This window comes from Mixophyes fleayi, chromosome 9, assembly GCF_038048845.1.
Source record: "Mixophyes fleayi isolate aMixFle1 chromosome 9, aMixFle1.hap1, whole genome shotgun sequence".
NCBI lineage: Eukaryota > Metazoa > Chordata > Amphibia > Anura > Limnodynastidae > Mixophyes > Mixophyes fleayi.
This window is the reverse complement of record NC_134410.1, coordinates 131,000,614-131,019,731: the sequence shown is the minus strand read 5'-3', so window position 1 is coordinate 131,019,731 and position 19,118 is coordinate 131,000,614. Positions and strand designations below refer to the sequence as shown.

The window sequence follows — 19,118 nt, the reverse complement described above, 5'->3', positions numbered from 1 at the left end:
GGATACAGTATAGATCTGAAGCTGAATTTTACTATTATATTTTGTGCAGGACACTGGCCAGTTATCCTGAGGAAACACTGGGGAGAAGAATAAGTAATGACTGCAATTATATGCAGGAGGACGGTGGCCATTTTCTTGTAGTACAGACTTTCATCCTGCTAAATATGTGACTGAAACTCATTGTTATACTCTATATGTAGAACAATCTGAGAGGGAAGATATCTAGAGGAAATTAAGGCATAACAACACATGTTCCCTTTTATGGGCAACAGCCATTTTCTTGTAGTCTGGTAGGCACAGCAATAATCGGGGAGATTAGCCCACCTTCCCTCCTCCCAATATTCTGTGAGTCTTCCAGACATTCCAAGAGAGTAGGTAGCTATGTGCTCTCCGGTGTGAAGCAAAAGTAAGTAAGGCAAACCATGTTGCATTTGAGGGGGAGGTAAACTTAAAATGTGGGGACAAATTTATAGTTGGGGTAGGACATGTCCTAGATCAACTTAAATTTCAGTGTACAAATAAGCTATCAAGTATTTATGTGCTACATGGAAAAACAGACAGTATTTTTCTTATGTGCAAAATAATAAACTAATTTGCACCCCTTGCATTGTAACTTGTTTTTGTCCAGAAAACTTGAGTAAGAAAACTTACTGAATTTTTTGCTTACTTTCCTTAATGAATCAGGCCCACAGTGCACTTTTCCTGAATGCAACAAGTCACAGCAGGAATTTGTCAGTGTGCACTGTGACAGTTGTTTCACTATAGGGAACATTAATTTCTATTTTACCAGTTGTTAAAGCTGCAAAAATAAGCTTCCTAAAGGAATTGTTGTCTTATGTATGTGTTTAGCCTGCTCTGTGACTTCTGATATTCTTATAATCTACACTATAGTATATATTACATATGGCTACTAGAGTAGTAAACTATGATATTAAATTAGCTTGAATGCAAAATCTCATTGTTTCAAAACCTCACTAAGAAAAGAGTTCAAAGTAAATAAAACACAACACCAAAATAAAACACAACATTGTTTTATTTGCCAAGTTTTATTTTAATTCAAGGACCTCTTGCTTCTTACAAAACTGGTAATTGTAGAATCAATCGCACAATCTGGTGTCTGGGCCGAGAGTTATTATTCAGACAACAGACTATTCAATGTTTCAATGTGTTAAAGGGAGGAAAAAAGTGTGTGTGTCTAATTTTCAAAACATTTTTTTTTTTTTTCATAGAAAGTTTTGCAACAAACCCCCAATTATTATCAAATATAAATAAAAATAAACAACAGAAGAGTTACATCGTATCAAAAGAGTACGAAGAGATGTTTAGCATTTTTCATGCAAGTAATGTTTTTTTTTTTTCTGTGTTTTTTTTTTTTGGTAGCTTTTTATAATTTCATATGTATATAGTTTACATGCAAACATTAATTATGCAAGGAACGGCCAGTTCAGTCTGGTTTGGGATGCAAACAATTAAGTGGAGGATTTTAGGTGGCAAAAAGCTGACAACGCTAGCCATTTTTATTGAGGTGCATTGGTTCAGACGGCCGCCCTACCACCCATGCTAACAAAAACGCAACACCAGCTCTCTGACAGCACGTGGGGTTTTGGTGCTACTTTGCCCCACTGCAAATTAGTTTCATTTATCTACAAACATCTTAACAGTACAATATTAGGTCCCCTCTTTGTAGGGTCGGAGGAATCATTGCCAGCTTGACCTTACCCCTCCCGTCCTCAAAATAGATCCTTAGTGGACACAACTAGAATTTCTGCAAGGAATAGGACAGGTAAGAGATACCATATGACCTACGTTAGGACTTCAGCTGTTGTGGAACTACAAGTCCCAACATGTCCTTCTGCTGGGACATATTTTACAGCTGGTGAGATACAAGTTTCCTGACGTAAACTCCAGTGCTCATTGTAACAGCAGTTGTGGGATTGTGTGGGGTTTGTGAGGGCGCTACAGCATTGCAGCCCACATTCAACCAAAAGATCTTTGAGGCCGACTGTCCAGATTGTGGTGCACTATACACAAGGAATTGTGTACAAGCAGGAAATGAAGGCTGCTTAAGTCTACAAACAATCCCCAAAACCCCATTCACAGCCCAATTGATGTCTCATTTTGGATAGAATTTATCTTGTCAATATGCTCAAATAAAGTTGCCAACTTTTGTAAAACAAAAAAGTGCAAAAACCTCCATCAAGCTCAAAATACTTAAAATTTTGGATGCAAAGGTAAAGAGGGAAGGTAGGTGAAATATGTCGGCAATTTAAAAACAGCTCTGCATAGCATAAAGCACACATCACCCAAAATATGTCAATCAGTACAGTGCCAGAGGGTCTCACATTAAAGATAGGTCCTCCTACAACAGATGGACTTAACGTACATGCATTGTAAGGTATAAGAGTGCTTCATCCTAGGGGTGAATCATCTGATGTGTACACATCTAGGAGACCTAGCGGTGTCCGCACATCCACCAGCCTCCACGTCAGCCAAGTGGACAGCTATGCTTTAAGCATAGTCTAAACAAGAGATGCAATTACCCCTCTCACGCCCGGACACTCTGCTCACAGCACTGAGACACAATCCGTACAGCCCATAGGGTGAGGGGAGAACCAGGTGTGAGTGTGTGTATAATCCAGCGTATAAAACTACAATGTCCCAATCCCTGGCAGGATGATTGACAGGTTCATGCTGCAGGCGCAAAATGCTTTTTTGTTCGTTTTCAAAGTTGTTGTTTTTTTTTTTTTCACTTTTGTTTTTTTATTCTTAAACAGCATTTTCTTAAAAAGTTTTTTTTTTTATGTGAAACTTGTGCCTGTTTTTTATTTTTTTCTTCGTTTTAGGGGGAAAAAAAGTAGAAAAGATTTGGTCGCATTTCTCGATAAGCCTTGAAATGGGAGGGTCCAACAGACAAGGCTGACAGCGTTGGATGAAAGGTGAACTACTTGACGTCTGCGGATCCACTTCTTGCATAGCCCTGTGGGAGAATACGGTTCATTTTCCATGCAGAGACCCAGTCTGATAAAGGGGCGCTTTGGATGTTTGGGGGGTAGAGGGCTGGCACCCCCCCCCTGTTGGAAATTAATTTCTACACATATAAAAATCTAGGCCGGAAGATAATTGCTGACATTTTCATTTTATCTCCATTTATCCATAACTTCTATAAAGTTGTATCTGATACAATTACCTGGTGCTCCAACAACTTGTAGTTGTAGTAGAAATTTTGTTGCAAAAATAGGGTCTTACATAGGCAGGAGAGAGCTCCATCTCTATTATATACATCTACCCTCTTTTCTATGATACAAAAAAAATCCTTCAGCTCAAATTCAAACACTGCAAAAGAATCCTGTATTTTAGACAATTTGCCCTTGTACGCAAATAAGCCGTAAGCCCTTCTGCGGATAAATGAGTAATTATAGACATGCAGATATGTTGATAACGGAATGCTGGGGGTATTCTTCGCTGACTCTGTTGCTTCTGAGCATTCCGAACACAGATCAGTGAAGGGCACCGATACATCGATGACGTATGATACAACGGATAATGTTGTTCTGTGACCCCTGCTATCCTTACAATACAAATACTTATTTATAAACATCTGTTCTCCAGCACCGAGAGCCAGAGCCACACGAGGACAGATATGGAAGTCAGATAAACTGATCCAAAAACGTTAGAAAAATGAGCAAAGTCCGTTACAATGAAAGCAGTTTCATGTCCATGTTGCTAATATGATTCAGGACCCAAGCAGGTATATGTTATAGGCAATATAACAATTAAGGAGAGCTCTCACTCTCAATCTCAGAATTAAAAAAAAATGTACAAAAAAATGATCTATCTTAATATAGCATAAACTACAGTCCATGTAGCCATTAACATAAAAGTGGGCGGGTCATGTGCCACCTAAACACAATTCTTTCAACCGGCGGGTGTCTGGTATTTGGCATTGGTGGTACAGTGAGGGCATCTTGATACATGGGCACTCACTGACTTCACACTGGTTAGACGGTTCTTATACAGTGTCATGAAAAATTTACATATATTTTAAAAGGTCTTTTTTTAAATGGACACTAGTAGCTTTACAAAACTAAGACTAAGGTGACACAATTGACATATATCGATGTTGTGGCTCTTTCAGAAGACCGTTATCAGTTAAATGTAGGCACTTAGCAGTGAAATGAAATATACAGCTTGGAACAATGCGGTAACCCGACGCCAGGCTTGAAACGCTGTATGTACATGGTGATCGTCCCTTTGTGTCTTCCACGCGATGTACCCACCCACCAAGAGGCTGACTTTGTAGTATATTGTGCTAGATAGAATACCCTTTTTGTAAAGGAAAAAAAAAAGCAACCTACAACACATCCGCAGACCAACAAGTTAATTACTCCTGTAAAAATATATGATAGAACCTTTAAGGGAACCAGCTACTAGATCTGTTGATCAGTCCTTTGTCCGACAATTTAACTATTTGACAAAAAAATTCCTTTTTTTTTGGATAGACAAAGAAATTATGTGGCTGAAGTGGTCCATTAGTCACGTTCTACTAGATGTGAAATATTATAACCTCTAATGCTGTTTTTCGTGTGATGTCTGAAAATGTCTTTGGAAAATCAGCTTTGCCCTTAAAATAGATTACTATTGTTATATAATATGCACAGAATACATACAATGTTTCTCGATATCGTGCCCACCATAAATCTGTATTGTCTTGTGCTTGCGGTTTGGGTTATATGCTACATATGAATGTCAAGGCCACAAAGCGCTCATCAGAATCTTATTCGTCCCAAGTCACGGAGAGCCTTATTGCCATAGGACAGATATACAGCTCAAGCTTTGCCGAAATTCATGAGCGTGGTACACTGGGCAAGATAAGGTTGGCACAGTGTCTACGAGACTCAATGCATTTGGCACTGGGGCAGAGTACATGTTGCCTCTAGGATTGTATGGCACAGGACACCATAATAAAAACGCTCAACCAGACCAAGACTACAGCTGCTCTCTACGAAGAATGGGTCATACAATCATCTGTAGCATTGGGAGCCATAGAAGTGGAAGGAAACTATAGACTGCTATGTGATATCCCGTCTTCAGAGTTGCTCGGTGCAACATGTGACCGTAAGCCTAGATCTGTGATAGACAAGGAACAAGCTTTCCTTCAGTTGGTGATAAGGGGAGGTTCCCCGTATGAGTTTTAAAATACAATTAAAATGGAAACCACTACAAAAAACACATTAGTGCAACTTCATTGACCAAATCATGTGCAAAAGACACACTAACTAGTAACATGCATGCTCAGACCTGTGCATGACCAAAATCTAGGCTATGCGGAGGAGAGGAAAGGCTTGTTGGTGAGTTTTAGGACAGAGAACAGATATGTGCCCAGGAGGGTCCCACCATCTCTTCGTTTGATGCGTTGGAGGAACCTCCCGTACGGAGAAGTTACATTTTATATCAGCAGCGCACACACACACATACACACAACACAAACTTCTCAAAGGGTTATCATAACTTTAGTTTCCAGCAGTCGTGGCCACTGCCGCTCAGGCACCACAACATTTCCAAAATATAAAGACTAAGGTCATCTGTAGACACCGGGCAGGTGTGGAACCTACGAGGGTGCTCCTCAGATTTGACATGCCACTGAGCCAACGTCATCAAGTGTCTCAAACCCAAGGACATGTCATGCTTGAAATACCAACTCTCTTACAAAAAAACAAAAGTCTTAACCGTGAGAGCAAGAAAAGGTTTAGAAGTATAAAACCGGACACTGTATTGTGTTCATGTGAACTAGACTTTCCAAGTAGAGTGTCCTCCACTAAGCTCACCCCTGGTAAACTCAAGAAGAGACGTAGAATGGAAAGAGTTGGAGGAGAGATGATGAGATGTGAAGTGGTCCTTAACATCTTCTGTGACTTTGTGGAGGACGGCGTAGGTAGGTGAAGGGCTTCACAATAAATCCCTTGTATCCTTTAGGTATATATAAATAATAAAAAAACAACCTCAATACTTTGTGGTCCTAATCTTGCTTCTCTATTTTTATTTTTCTCTCCAAGCTCCATGTTTCCAGTTTCCTCATACTTCTGGTATTCCGATTACTGAAAAATAGGCATCTTAACACTCCCCAAAAGGAAGACTCTAAATCACGTTGATAGAACAAGTTTTATCTGAGACCTGCTCTGGCTTCCCTTCTCGGTCCTTGCTCCTTCCTTAAAGTCGCTCCTGTTTTTCCATGTTCCGATTTCTCTCAAGTTGGCCGCCTCTGATCTCCCGTCCCATGCTCTGATGTCGCGGCGATCTGTCAGCTGATGATAAAACTCATCAGTAGTAACTCATACAAGTGCCCCCTCTCCACCCCCGGCCTTGTCTTGCTTCGGCTTTCCATTGAAGTTGGGGTTGGGAGTGGGAGCATGTCTTGTTTCCCTGTGCTAGCACCAGTCGTCCTCGTCTGCTTCATGGTAGTAGCTTCGTACTCGGGGAGCTGTGCCTGGCCCTGTACTGAGCCCTAAGGTGTAATGATAGCCATTTGGAACCCTGCAGAGCTGGTGAGAATGGGAGGTGAGAGACGATACATAGGAAGTCCGAGAGGAACGTCCAGAGTTGCTGGCCAAGGCCTCCTCAAAGGTTAAGGTGTCCTCGGGCAGAGGGCAGTAACGGTCAGCATCTTGACGTGGCCCGAGATACGGGTCAGAACCAATGCGTGTGACTGTGCAGGCAGAGGGACTCGGAGATTCGCTGTACAGCAAGGTGTTGTGCTCTGATAAGCCCCGGCTCAGTCGCCCAGGAGAGTAAGCGGACCCCCCAAAGTGTACAGGGGAAGAGTGAGCTGTCCGGTAAGTTACATTGGGCCGAGGAGTAAGAGGAGTCTGTGGGAGCTGTCTCCGGATTACCCGGCATGGGGTGCTAGCACCGGAACTGGTCAGACGTGGACTCCCGTTGGCCGAACCGCTGCCCTAGATTGAAAGGGTGAGAAAGCACATCAAAACGGCACAACACGTGATGGAAACATGACAAAGACAGATACGCCACATACAGAACGAGAACACAACATGTCACAACAAATGGAGATTAGTGGTCACATAGACACATGAAACACATGGCATGGACCACGTGATGGAAATAAAGAAGACCAAAGACAAAAAGTGTCACAAAGCCACAAACACATGGAACCAGGAAGCCAAATATAGGACACAGACACCAGATCAGAGGGAGAGAGAGGTAATGGGTATAGGAAAAGAGAGAGAAAAAGGAGAGTTTAGAGAAGCAAAAAACACAACTCTGAACCGACAGCTTTAGAAAACGTACAACATTCCCCGCATCAGGATTAAAGTCTGAAATACAACCATTGGGCAGTAGATGACACTAAGATTTCCTCTCCACTAAAACTGAAATGTACTCCCTGTCCTCCATCTTTTAGGGCTGATAATAACACACAGATACTTGCATCCCCTTTTGAGAGCAGCAGTGAAAGTAGTGCAGGCTGCAGATCAATTGACCTCTATGCGGTGTCGCACATTCTGTCTACAAGGACGATGGAATACCCAGTAAAGTCTGGTGTACAAAGAAAATAAACTATTTCCTCCATAATGCACACCCTGTTCCTGAAACATTTTCCATACTTGTGAATGTTACCTTTATATACATCATGATATTCCTGTGTCTGTAGGACAGTGTCCAAGAATGAGATGAGACTCCTGGGTAATATTTTTTTCTTGCCTTGTTTATAATAGCAGATTTATGTCCCCTCCCCACACTTGGTACCGGTGCAATCTTGTTCAGATTTTGCCGCTAAAAGGGGCGTGGCTTGGGCGGTATTTCACAGGGGCGGTATTTATTAAATATGCATCAGTTCTGGGACTTTGTTAACCCCCCCCCCCCTCCCCCCTCAAAAACAAGGTGCACAATTAAAATCAGCATACGCTGGGAGTACGGCATGCGTTTAACCCTTTCAGTGCTAGAGCTTTGGGTGGATATTGGGTTTAAAGTGTCAGTTTTGTCAGGCATAACATTTTCTACTTTTTCCTCCACGCTGTACAATATGATATTGTCTTTAGGGGGACAGATAGGGTTTTCTTTCTGTACTATATTTAAAAATAAATATCTTTATAATTTATAAACATTATAGAGGGGAACAGTAGGTGGTAAAAATGAAAAATATCATTGACACAATTAATTCAGCTCACAACATACCCTCAAATTGTATTCTGCAACTTGTAACAATTCTAGGAATACCAAATATTTGTACTTTATTCTGTGGGTCTGTCTGTGCTATGCTACAATGTAGCATTACAGCATGTTACCACAAGCTCTAACAATAGGGGCACTGTGGGTGAGCTGCTGTGAATTGTATCACATCCAAAATCTCCCCTCCCTGCAGGAAAATACCAGTCCCGGGGTCCTCCCGGGGACAGGCAGATCGCTGTGTTTGTGCTCAGGAAGTGATCAGGAGTTGCTGGTTCATTGTATGAAAGCCGAATTCCTCCTGACTCGCTCTTTATTGTGGTCGCTGGTTGTGATTGGCAGCGTTCTCAGAAGTCCGTATGGACGTTACAGATGTTGAGGTATCTATAGAAGCTGTTGACATTTTCCTTAAATGCCGGGTAGGGTGAGGACCCCTTAAAAAGTAACTAAATCTGGGCAGCACAGTGGCTCAGTGGTTAGCACTTCTGCCTTACAGCACTGGGTTCATGAGTTCAATTCCCGACCATGGCTTTATCTGTGAGGAGTTTGTATGTTCTCCTCGTGTTTGCGTGGGTTTCCTCCAGGTGCTCCGGTTTCCTCCCACACTACAAAAACATACTGGTAGGTTAATTGGCTGCTATTAAATTGTCCTTAGTTTCTCTCAGTCTGTGTGTGTGTATGTTAAGGAACTTAGACTGTAAGCTCCAATGGGGCAGGGACTGATGTGAGTGAGTTCTCTGTACAGCGCTGAGGAATCAGTGGCGCTATATAAATAGCTGATGATGATGATGATAAATCTGCCCTATTCTTGCCGTGTCTTTTTTCAATACACTTCCCCCACTGTATGAAACTGTCTTTTCAAGATCCAGCACTCGCCTGATGATACACATACCTCCCAACATTTGGTGAGGCAGCATCGGGAAGGGGCGGGTGTGGTCATGTCATGATGGGGGGGGGGTCACACCCATATGGGGCCTGTACCACACCCCAGGGAGTGTCTAGCGCTTTTCAAACGCTAGGCTGCGCCCTCTATCCTCCCTTCTAATTCCCTTTATTGCAGAGAAGCTGTGATCAGAATACCTCCCGACTTTCCCACCGATTGGGATGAAGCTGCCCCGATCGGAAAGGTGGGACAGAGCCCTTAAATCGGGACTGTTCCACCTAAATCTGGACGCTTGGGATTTATAGATACCTATTAGACAGCAGTCCAAACTCCTTGTATAGATTCCTCCGTCATAGATTAGGCCTTGAAGTCATTGTCATGGACATCATGGATTGGAGAAGAGCGTAACACATTGTTAAGGAATTACTCTATTCCGGCGTTTATTTAACGGATAGTACTTCTGCACAGAGCTTTTAATGTTAGAACGGGGGTGTTGGTAGGTTGTGTATATTTTTAGGATCCTACTGAAAGTTGGTTCTACAGAACTTTCAGGGCAAACTGTAAGCCGAGGAAAGACCTATAGAGCCACCTATGGATGTTATACAGACCCCCTCGGAGGTCCTACAATGCTGTTAATTCCAAGTCATTACTGATAATAGGGGATTTCAGACTTTAATCGTGTTATTTACACAGCATAACAAGATTCTACAATGGCAATCTGACACAATGACCCTAATCCTGTATGCCATGCTCCGTAAATAAACGTACAGAGGTATAATTACACACACCCGAAATAATATACCGGCCTGACAGTGACAGGAACATGTATAACACAATATTACACCATATTTAGCTGTACACAGGATTACCTGAATATATATTTGAGGATGAAACATTTAATAAAAAAAGATGTGACTACACCCAAACACAGACATGTTACCGGAGCCCAGCGGTCAGACAACACCATTCTATAGGACAGTCACCCTATCAGACCGCTTCTGTAAACGTAGATTCTCCCATTCCCTGTGTGCGTCGTATTCTAATTCTCTGGTTACTCACATGTAGCAGAAGCTCCCAACTTAATAACTTCTGTGAATTTAGTGACATTTTACTGTGAAATGCTCCAAAATTTGGGGAAAATGTAAAATTGCCAAACTTTTTTTCTCTACTTCTAGCGACAAATTCTCCCATTCCCCTAATATCACAGATCCTGAACACTGTGGGGTACATTTATCAAACTCCTAAAAAGGAAAAGTGGAGCTGTTGCCCACAGCAACCAATCAGACTTTAGCTATCAGAATGCCAAACCTTAACTTTTGCTGTTTAGAAGCTTTAGTGAATATATCCCCTATGTGTGCTAGTAGTGAGCAAGTGGCAACATGTGAGGTGCTGAGTACATTGTGGGGTGCGGCCTGCTTTATTGTAGACACCAGGGTAGGGGGGTTCCTATAAAATAGCCATCAGATAGTGTGTCTGCTTTATGTACTAGCCACCAGATTGTGTGTCTGCTTTATGTACTAGTCACCAGATTGTGTGTCTGCTATATATACTAGCCACCAGACTGTGCCTGCTTTATATACTAGCCACAGACTGTGTCTGCTTTATGTACTAGTCACCAGATTGTGTGTCTGCTTTATGTACTAGCCATCAGACTGTGTCTGCTTTATGTACTAGCCACCAGATTGTGTGTCTGCTTTATATACTAGTCACCAGATTGTGTGTCTGCTATATATACTAGCCATCAGACTGTGTCTGATTTATATACTAATTACCAGATTGTGTGTCTGCTTTATGTACTAGCCACCAGATTGTGTGTCTGCTATATATACTAGCCACCAGACTGTGCCTGCTTTATATACTAGCCACCAGACTGTGTCTGCTTTATGTACTAGCCATCAGACTGTGTCTGATTTATGTACTAGGCACCAGATTGTGTGTCTGCTATATATACTAGCCATCAGACTGTGTCTGATTTATGTACTAGTCACCAGACTGTGTCTGCTTTATGTACTAGCCACCAGACTGTGTCTGCTTTATGTACTAGTCACCAGATTGTGTGTCTGCTATATATACTAGCCATCAGACTGTGTCTGATTTATGTACTAGTCACCAGACTGTGTCTGCTTTATGTACTAGCCATCAGACTGTGTCTGATTTATATACTAATTACCAGATTGTGTGTCTGCTTTATGTACTAGCCACCAGATTGTGTGTCTGCTTTATGTACTAGCCACCAGATTGTGTGTCTGCTGTATATACTAGCCACCAGACTGTGCCTGCTTTATATATAGTAGCCACCAGACTGTGTCTGCTTTATATACTAGCCACCAGATTGTGTGTCTGCTATATATACTAGCCATAAGACTGTGTCTGATTTATATACTAGTCACCAGATTGTGTGTCTGCTGTATATACTAGCCACCAGACTGTGTATGCTTTATATATAGTAGCCACCAGACTGTGTCTGCTTTATATACTAGCCACCAGACTGTGTCTGCTTTATATACTAGCCACCAGACTGTGTCTGCTTTATATATAGTAGCCACCAGACTGTGTCTGCTTTATATACTAGCCACCAGACTGTGTCTGCTTTATATATAGTAGCCACCAGACTGTGTCTGCTTTATATACTAGCCACCAGACTGTGTCTGATTTATATACTAGCCACCAGATTGTGTGTCTGCTATATATACTAGCCATCAGACTGTGTGTCTGCTATATATACTAGCCATCAGACTGTGTCTGATTTATATACTAGTCACCAGATTGTGTGTCTGCTGTATATACTAGCCAACAGTCTGTGCATCTGCTTTATGTACTAGCCACCAGACTGTGTCTGCTTTATATACTAGTCATCAAATAGGGTGTCTGCTTTATGTACTAGCCACCAGATTGTGTGTCTGCTTTATGTACTAGCCATCAGACTGTGTGTCTGCTTTATGTACTAGTCATCAGACTGTGTGTCTGCTTTATGTACTAGCCACCAGATTGTGTGTCTGCTTTATGTACTAGCCACCAGACTGTGTGTCTGCTTTATGTACTAGCCACCAGACTGTGTGTCTGCTTGATATACTAGCCATCAGATTGTGTGTCTGCTTTATGTACTAGTCATCAGACTGTGTGTCTGCTTTATGTACTAGCCACCAGATTGTGTGTCTGCTTTATGTACTAGCCACCAGACTGTGTGTCTGCTTTATGTACTAGCCACCAGACTGTGTGTCTGCTTGATATACTAGCCATCAGATTGTGTGTCTGCTTTATGTACTAGTCATCAGATTGTGTGTCTGCTTTATATACTAGTCATCAGATTGGGCTTTGTTTTATACACTAGCCATTGATTTCTGATGTCAGCCCTACCGTTGATTAGCTTATATTATTTAAGTGATTATGTTATCCAACAGAATAGAGCTGTCAAGCAAGCTGGGGCCACAAAAAAGACTTTGGGGCCAGCATCATCTCACAGGCCTGACTTAGTTGGTGGGGTGTCAGCAGCACTGGGAGAATGGGAGAATGTATTGTTAAATAAACAGTCTGTCAGGTTGTCACATAGAAAGATATGGGTCCGACAGATGGTCTGCGATGTGGGAGGAGTCTGGTAGTTTGATTCCAGTGGCAATATCACAGCAGGGGGCATATTTAGAGTTGGATGTGCGTCAATTTGTTTGTGTATAATACTTAGACAAAAATGCATAAACCTCCATCTGCAGGTAGGTATTGGTGCAAGGGCAGAACGGGTGCGGACAGGGGCATGTGAGCATAGACTGGGAGCAGTAATGGCGTGCTCGCGTAACAGAGTCCACAGAGACGTCTCTTGCGGGCGCTGGTGCATCATAACCATCAGGACTATTTAGCCGCTTCTGATTGGCTGATTGTGTATTAACCCCTCCAGCTGACATCCGCTATATTATATAATATTCGTATTACTTAATAGACATTTCCACTTGAACTACTGCAGGAAAAAAGTTTGCTGCTGACTTTAAGGGGTAAACAACTGGTAATGAAAATGTAACTATCATATTTATGAATAACTGCCGTCACTATTCTCTCCTGTATATGACACTTCATTACATGATTACATTGTGTACAAATAGGGTATGGTGACTTTAGCACTTACTACTGACCCTGTATGCACACGTGTACGCCTCATTTACGCCAATGCCACAGTTTTGGAACGGACATCTCAACATTTGCACTAAGTATGATTTTCCTTGTGTGCGTCTGTTCCTGTGTACGCTCGGTGCGCGCGTCCAACTCTGAATTAGCCCCATGTCCTGTACCCCAATGTACGGCACACTGTGCGGTATCTCTATGTTACCCAGCCTCACCTGTCTATGGGTTGCATGGTCCTGTACGGAACTGGGTGACGGCGCCCGGCTGTGATCAGAATGGCGTGGATGGCCTGAATCCCGGCTGCCGTATCGGTCACACGAGTAGAAACGCTGTTTCTCTGATGACGATGGAGGCTGCTGTTTGCGTTCCTGGGACCTTCCTCTCTCCTGCCTCCTCTCTCGGGGGACGGCCTCTGCTGTGAAATACCCACAATTATCAACCTATAACTATCTCTGGTCTGGTCCTCACTCCGTACCAGAAAGCAGAAACCTACAGTGCTATATATTGATTTATTCCATGGACGCTACACAGTTAGGGTCATTCACTAGGATCAGTATAGTACAGGCCTGGCCAACCTGTGGCTCTCAGGTGTGGTGAACTACAACTCCCAGCAGGAGAAGCATGCTGGAGCATGGAGAGCCACAGGCCAGGCCTGGTATAGTACTGAGGATAGGCTGCCCTGGTATTGGGTGCTGGTGGCACAAAGCCGTAATAAGACACAGTGTTACCTTCATTTTGCTAATTATCCGTACCTGCGCCATCTTATTTAACGACACCTATAGAATTAGGATAAGAGAAGTGCGTTACCAGTGCTGTCGTTCTGCGTCGACCTCTCCATGGACTTCTGCTTCCTCTCTTTGCGCCGGTGGCATCGATGATGGTGCTGGTGACCGCGCTCGTGAGGCACCTTCTCCAAAGAGTATTCGTACAGCTGAGGGCGCTGCGGAGGGTTCAGGGTGGAAACCGAGCGTTTCATGGGACTGGTGTCCGCAATGGGCTGCAATCAGAATACAGATGACCTCAGTGACCACCCGCAGCGTTCACATTCCTTATCCGAGGACGACTTTACCACATTGATGCTGACAAAGTGCAGCTGCCATATTTGTATTTAAAATGAGGGGTATTTAACCAACCAAAATGGCCTCTCTGGGCACATAAGAAAAGCACCATTATGTCATTATTCTCTCTTATAAATTACAATATTCCTGTGGACTTTAAAGTCTGTGTGTGAGAATCTACCCAGAATCCTCCAGCCTGATTCTCTTCTGCCCTCTAGTGGCCACAACTGGTTTAGCACAAGTCAAGAGATTAAATTCTTGCGATTGGTCAAGCAACTTACCAAAGATACAAAGGGACCTAAATATAGGCTATAGAAATAGAGACCTAATTCTGTCCAGGTTTGTCATTTATTCATGGACCTCATTTCATAATGATCCTTTAAACTTGTTGCTGCCAAAGCAGAGAAAAGAACTGTTTCCCTCCAGTGTGACTCCTGTAATGCTGTCTGTCCCGCAGCTTCAGTGTATGGTATCACAACTTCATCAGTCAGTGCAAAGAGTTACGTGGTCACGGCAATGGATTTGGCTCTGTCATGACCAAACAAATGTCCAATTCCTTCACAGTGAAAAGAGGTATACAATCTGTGACTCTGTGTCTGTAACTACAAGACCCAGCATGGCCTATGCTGGGACTAATAGTTCTACAGTCACAGATACCCTACACCTGATATACAGTCTTATTGTGTTTCCTGTATAGTAGAGGCCTATAGCACATACATATTTATATTGTTTTGTGGACCTTTAATAAAATAAAGGTAATTTAAAAAAGTTAACAAGTCGTATTTACAGTCATATTAAAGGACAACTAACTGATCCTGGAATCCAAGTTGTTTTACATGTGTTACGTTCTATTACAAAAAGACCTGTCCAAATGTTTCAGGACCTAATTATAGTTAAATCAAGTGCACAGACAATGAAACATCTGAAAGAGATACCTACAAGGACAATATATTAAATGTTATTAATTTAATGTCAGAGCTGGTTGCAGGTAAGGAGGCCTAATTATTAAACATAGGTGCTAGTGATTTAATGTCAGATTTGGTTGGGGGGAGAGAGGCTTAAAGTGCTCACTGATCATCACCATTTATGTATATAGCACCAACAACTCTGCACTTTACAAAGAAGTTGTTTTTGTTTTGGAGTGTGGGAGGAAACCGGAGCACCCGGAGGAAACCCACGCAAACACGGGGAGAACTTACAAACTCCACACAGATAAGGCCATGGTCGGGAATCTAACCCATGACCCCAGTGCTGTGAGGCAGAAGTGCTAACCACTGAGCCACCGTGCTGCCCAAGGAGTACTATCAGATGGAGGGGTCAATACACCAACAGCCAATCAGAAGCAACTAGATACAACATGGAGCTTTACACAGTGACTCTGGTGCCTACAACAGATACATCTCCTAACAACAGTATCTGACTATACGTCCAAGTTACCATACACAGGGTCGGAAAACCCGGATATATCATACAAATTAGTACATATAAGCCCTCACCCTTGGTGCCTCGGGATTCTGCTGGCCTTACTACCGCGCAAACAAAAAAACCTAATACTGATCCTTAAAGAAAAATGCATTTTGTTATTGATTTTCTTCTGTATTACAGCGGTAAACGGTGAAGATGTCGCTGGTGGATTTTCCTGCTGGCGCTGGTTACTGTCCGCCATAGTACCGCTATGTATAGAGCCAAGCGCTGTCGCCGTCAGGAATGTCCACAGGGACTTTTCACCCTTTAATAAATAGTCTTGTGCTGTAGTTTCAGTCATCAGTGATTATACTGATATAATACCTTCAGGTCTGTTTATTAATAGGAGAGAAGCTCTATCGAAAACAGATTCTCCCAACCCGTGAACGGCAGCCTGGGGAAGTCTGTGTAACAAGGATGGTGATAGCCGGGTATATGAAATGAGACAAAGATTATTTATTTATTTAAATAAAGTATTTTCTCCAGTCGGTGTGACAGCAAATTATTTATATATTTTTAGATATTTTTATTTATTATAAGTGCAAATACATAAACCGGTAAAGACTTCTCTGACTGCCGCCAGCCAGGACCGCTGTAAAGATCTTCAATATTTAATTTCCCAACACAAAATTATTGGGCGGGAGCAAAAAATGGTATTAAACTCATTACATCTGCTGTCCACATTGAGGGGTCTATTTAAGGTTGGGCGATCGCCTAATTTAATAATAAAGTGTTGCTACTGGCTGTGAATCCCCCTGATTCGCCAGCCGGTGCAGGGCCCCTCTGCGCATTGCCGGCTCACACATGCGTAGTACTACTGGAAGCCTCGGGTAGTCACTTTCTATAAAAATTAAAAATATGAAAAAATATAAAACAAATAAAATATTTTAAAAAAATTGATTTTATTTCCCCATAAAGCTAAATTAAGAAAAATGCTTTATTTACATGAAAAATCATTTTTTTTCTTGTTCTGACTGTCGACTATCGCCAATCCTGAGATGGCGTTAGCAATAGGAGGATGGTGGTACTTGTTTCGCCGCTGTCCTGGTTATACAGACTTCCCCGTCCGTTACATCACACACTAATATTCGTTATGATACCTGAATATATAAAAGCGTCTAATTTAAACAGATACATTCTGCAGCCGGTCAGTCAGACGCTTCTAATTAAGCTGCTGAGTTTCCAACTGTCAGACAATAATAAAATTTAATATTTATTCATAATATTCCAACGTGTTGGGTAAAATATATAAAACTTGTTCATATATTGAGACCATATACTGTACGCGCATCAGAGAATAGCGATGTTATCAATTAATAGAGGACTTTTCTTACAATCTTGTAGTGGATCTGTTCCTTTAATCAGTCATTGTATCCAGTCTTCCATAGACTTGGGCATAGCACGGGCATAACCCCAGATAAATGCCATCATAGCAGTCGGGCACATGCACTGGATGTACCTGGTCTTTGGATTTCTCTATTTTTCATTCTGTTTATGTCACAAGCGGTTAGTAAAGGTCCGTACATGACGCAGATCGCTAGAAAACCACCCAAAATAAAAACACTAGGCCATCTTTCATTTGGACGATGTTTTTGGCAAACAGGAGAGGAGAATGAATTATGCGGAACTTGATCTTTGCCATAAATCTGGTTGAGGGCTGGTACTTTACAATATAAACTTGCAGCAAAGCAAAACAATGGCTGCATAGGATGGAATTTGCTGGCACTGTATAAATAAATGTTGATTATGATGATGATGTGTGTGTACTCAATATACAGACATTTCTGTGTAACCCCTGGGGATGCTGCAGTTGTACTTGAGCACCCAGGGCCTAATAATCACACCTGTATCAGTAAGAGAAGAGATGGATATAGCTATTTACCAGTCCAGGAAGAGAAACTACATCTCCCACAAGGCTATTGTGAAAAGGGGGCGGAGCCTAAGAAGACTGAGAAACCAGAGAGCGGAGAGAGAGGAGCATCCTGGGAGAGACTGAGCTGTGTGACCAGCCCAGATAGGTGACCCTAGGCACAAGGGCACTGGATTGGTGGTCTGAGCAGAGAGAACAGACAGTCTGCAGAGATATCAGAGCTCAGTGGAGTCCTGAACAGAACCTGCTGGAAGTCACAGTGTGAAGCTGTAGGAGGAGGTTTGCATGCACCTCTGAAGAAGGACATTTTACAAGTCAGCCATTTTGGAGATAATCCAGCTCAGACCTGTGACACACACTGGTGCAGATAAGTTACTGGTTATTTTACCTAGCTGTTATTATTCAAGTGGGGTTTGGACTATATCTGGCCACAAGGGCTGAAGAGTTAGGGAGAGATGGGTGGGCAGGTAAATGTTTGTCTAATCAGCATTTGTGGAACTACAAGTTCCAGGATACAAATAAGAAAGGATAAAAGTTGAGGATCTTACAGTTGTTGCTACAGGAGGGTTTGCATACTGTGACTGCTGTACCTCACTGCAAGTGATTTATAGACCTCTACAAGCTGCAAACTGGACCCATGATGCCTCCATGCCAGGCTGCATCCATACAGGAGTGTTTGGCATTACATTGTAGAGCTATAAGGAAAAGTATATACATTCACCCCGCAAGATATTCCCAGTATCAGGAGCCAGTAAGGCATCTGATATATTTTTCCAGTGTATAAGGCTGTGACAGTTAATGTTTATATTGCATGCTGTTAATGTTATTGATTTATTGCGAGTTATTGTGTTAACTGGGTGTTCATAGTAAGAAGTGGTGCTCCACTTTCATCCACACTGTCTTATTACTGTATTGTGTTGTTTGCACTATTATTTCAAATTATACCAAAGTATATTTTTCCATAAAATCACAAAGCTGCATTTAGTGGTTTCCATTTCAATAAATGTGCCTGGATGGCTTTTGCAGCACACAGTGTGTCACAGAGTGTTAATACTGGGCAGGGGGTTTCCCGAATCTTCCCCTGGTGTATCTTTAGAACACCCCCCAGAAGAGAGAACAGTGATTCGGGTGGAGGCACTGAAAATCAAGTACAGAGGTGTGAAGCATCTGCATCATTCAATATATATATATATATATATATATATATATATATATATATATATATATATATATAGGCCCCACCAATAAATTAAATTGCCCCACTATCACCCCACAAATAAGATATCATCCATTAAATAATTACCCATCACCTAAACTCCACCATTAAATTAATAGCCTACTTTCCACCCATGTACTATGCCCCCCCATTCCCTCACTTACATGTAGTTGCTCTCACCATCGCTTCCTGTCTGCCGCACAGCACTTACAGCCTGCGATTGGCTGCCTGTTGCTGTCCCACTGACCACCAGTGTTTTTGAGCATTTTCTCCAACCCCCCCCCTCCCGCAATCACATCCCCCCCCCCCCCCCCACGCGATCGCGTCCCTCCCCGCAAT

General features: G+C 42.4%; 1 protein-coding gene and 1 long non-coding RNA gene across 2 annotated transcripts in view; one reads left to right on the top strand and one right to left on the bottom strand.

The window, feature by feature from the left end:
• Positions 1-228: 228 nt before the first annotated feature.
• On the top strand, positions 229-3,186 carry LOC142101350 (uncharacterized). Its single transcript, XR_012678983.1, has 2 exons — positions 229-406; positions 2,844-3,186. It is a non-coding gene; the product is annotated as an uncharacterized LOC142101350 (long non-coding RNA).
• Positions 3,187-4,047: 861 nt separating this feature from the next.
• The window catches only part of CACNA1B (calcium voltage-gated channel subunit alpha1 B), a 190,788-nt gene continuing 175,717 nt past the window's right edge, over positions 4,048-19,118 (bottom strand). Inside the window, exons 45-47 of the mRNA XM_075185775.1 lie at positions 13,979-14,168; positions 13,387-13,583; positions 4,048-6,950 (exon numbers count right to left, since the gene is read on the bottom strand). Of these exons, the coding sequence (XP_075041876.1) occupies positions 6,426-6,950; positions 13,387-13,583; positions 13,979-14,168 (912 nt within the window). The 3' untranslated portion in view covers positions 4,048-6,425. The remainder of the gene's footprint in view (positions 6,951-13,386; positions 13,584-13,978; positions 14,169-19,118) is intronic.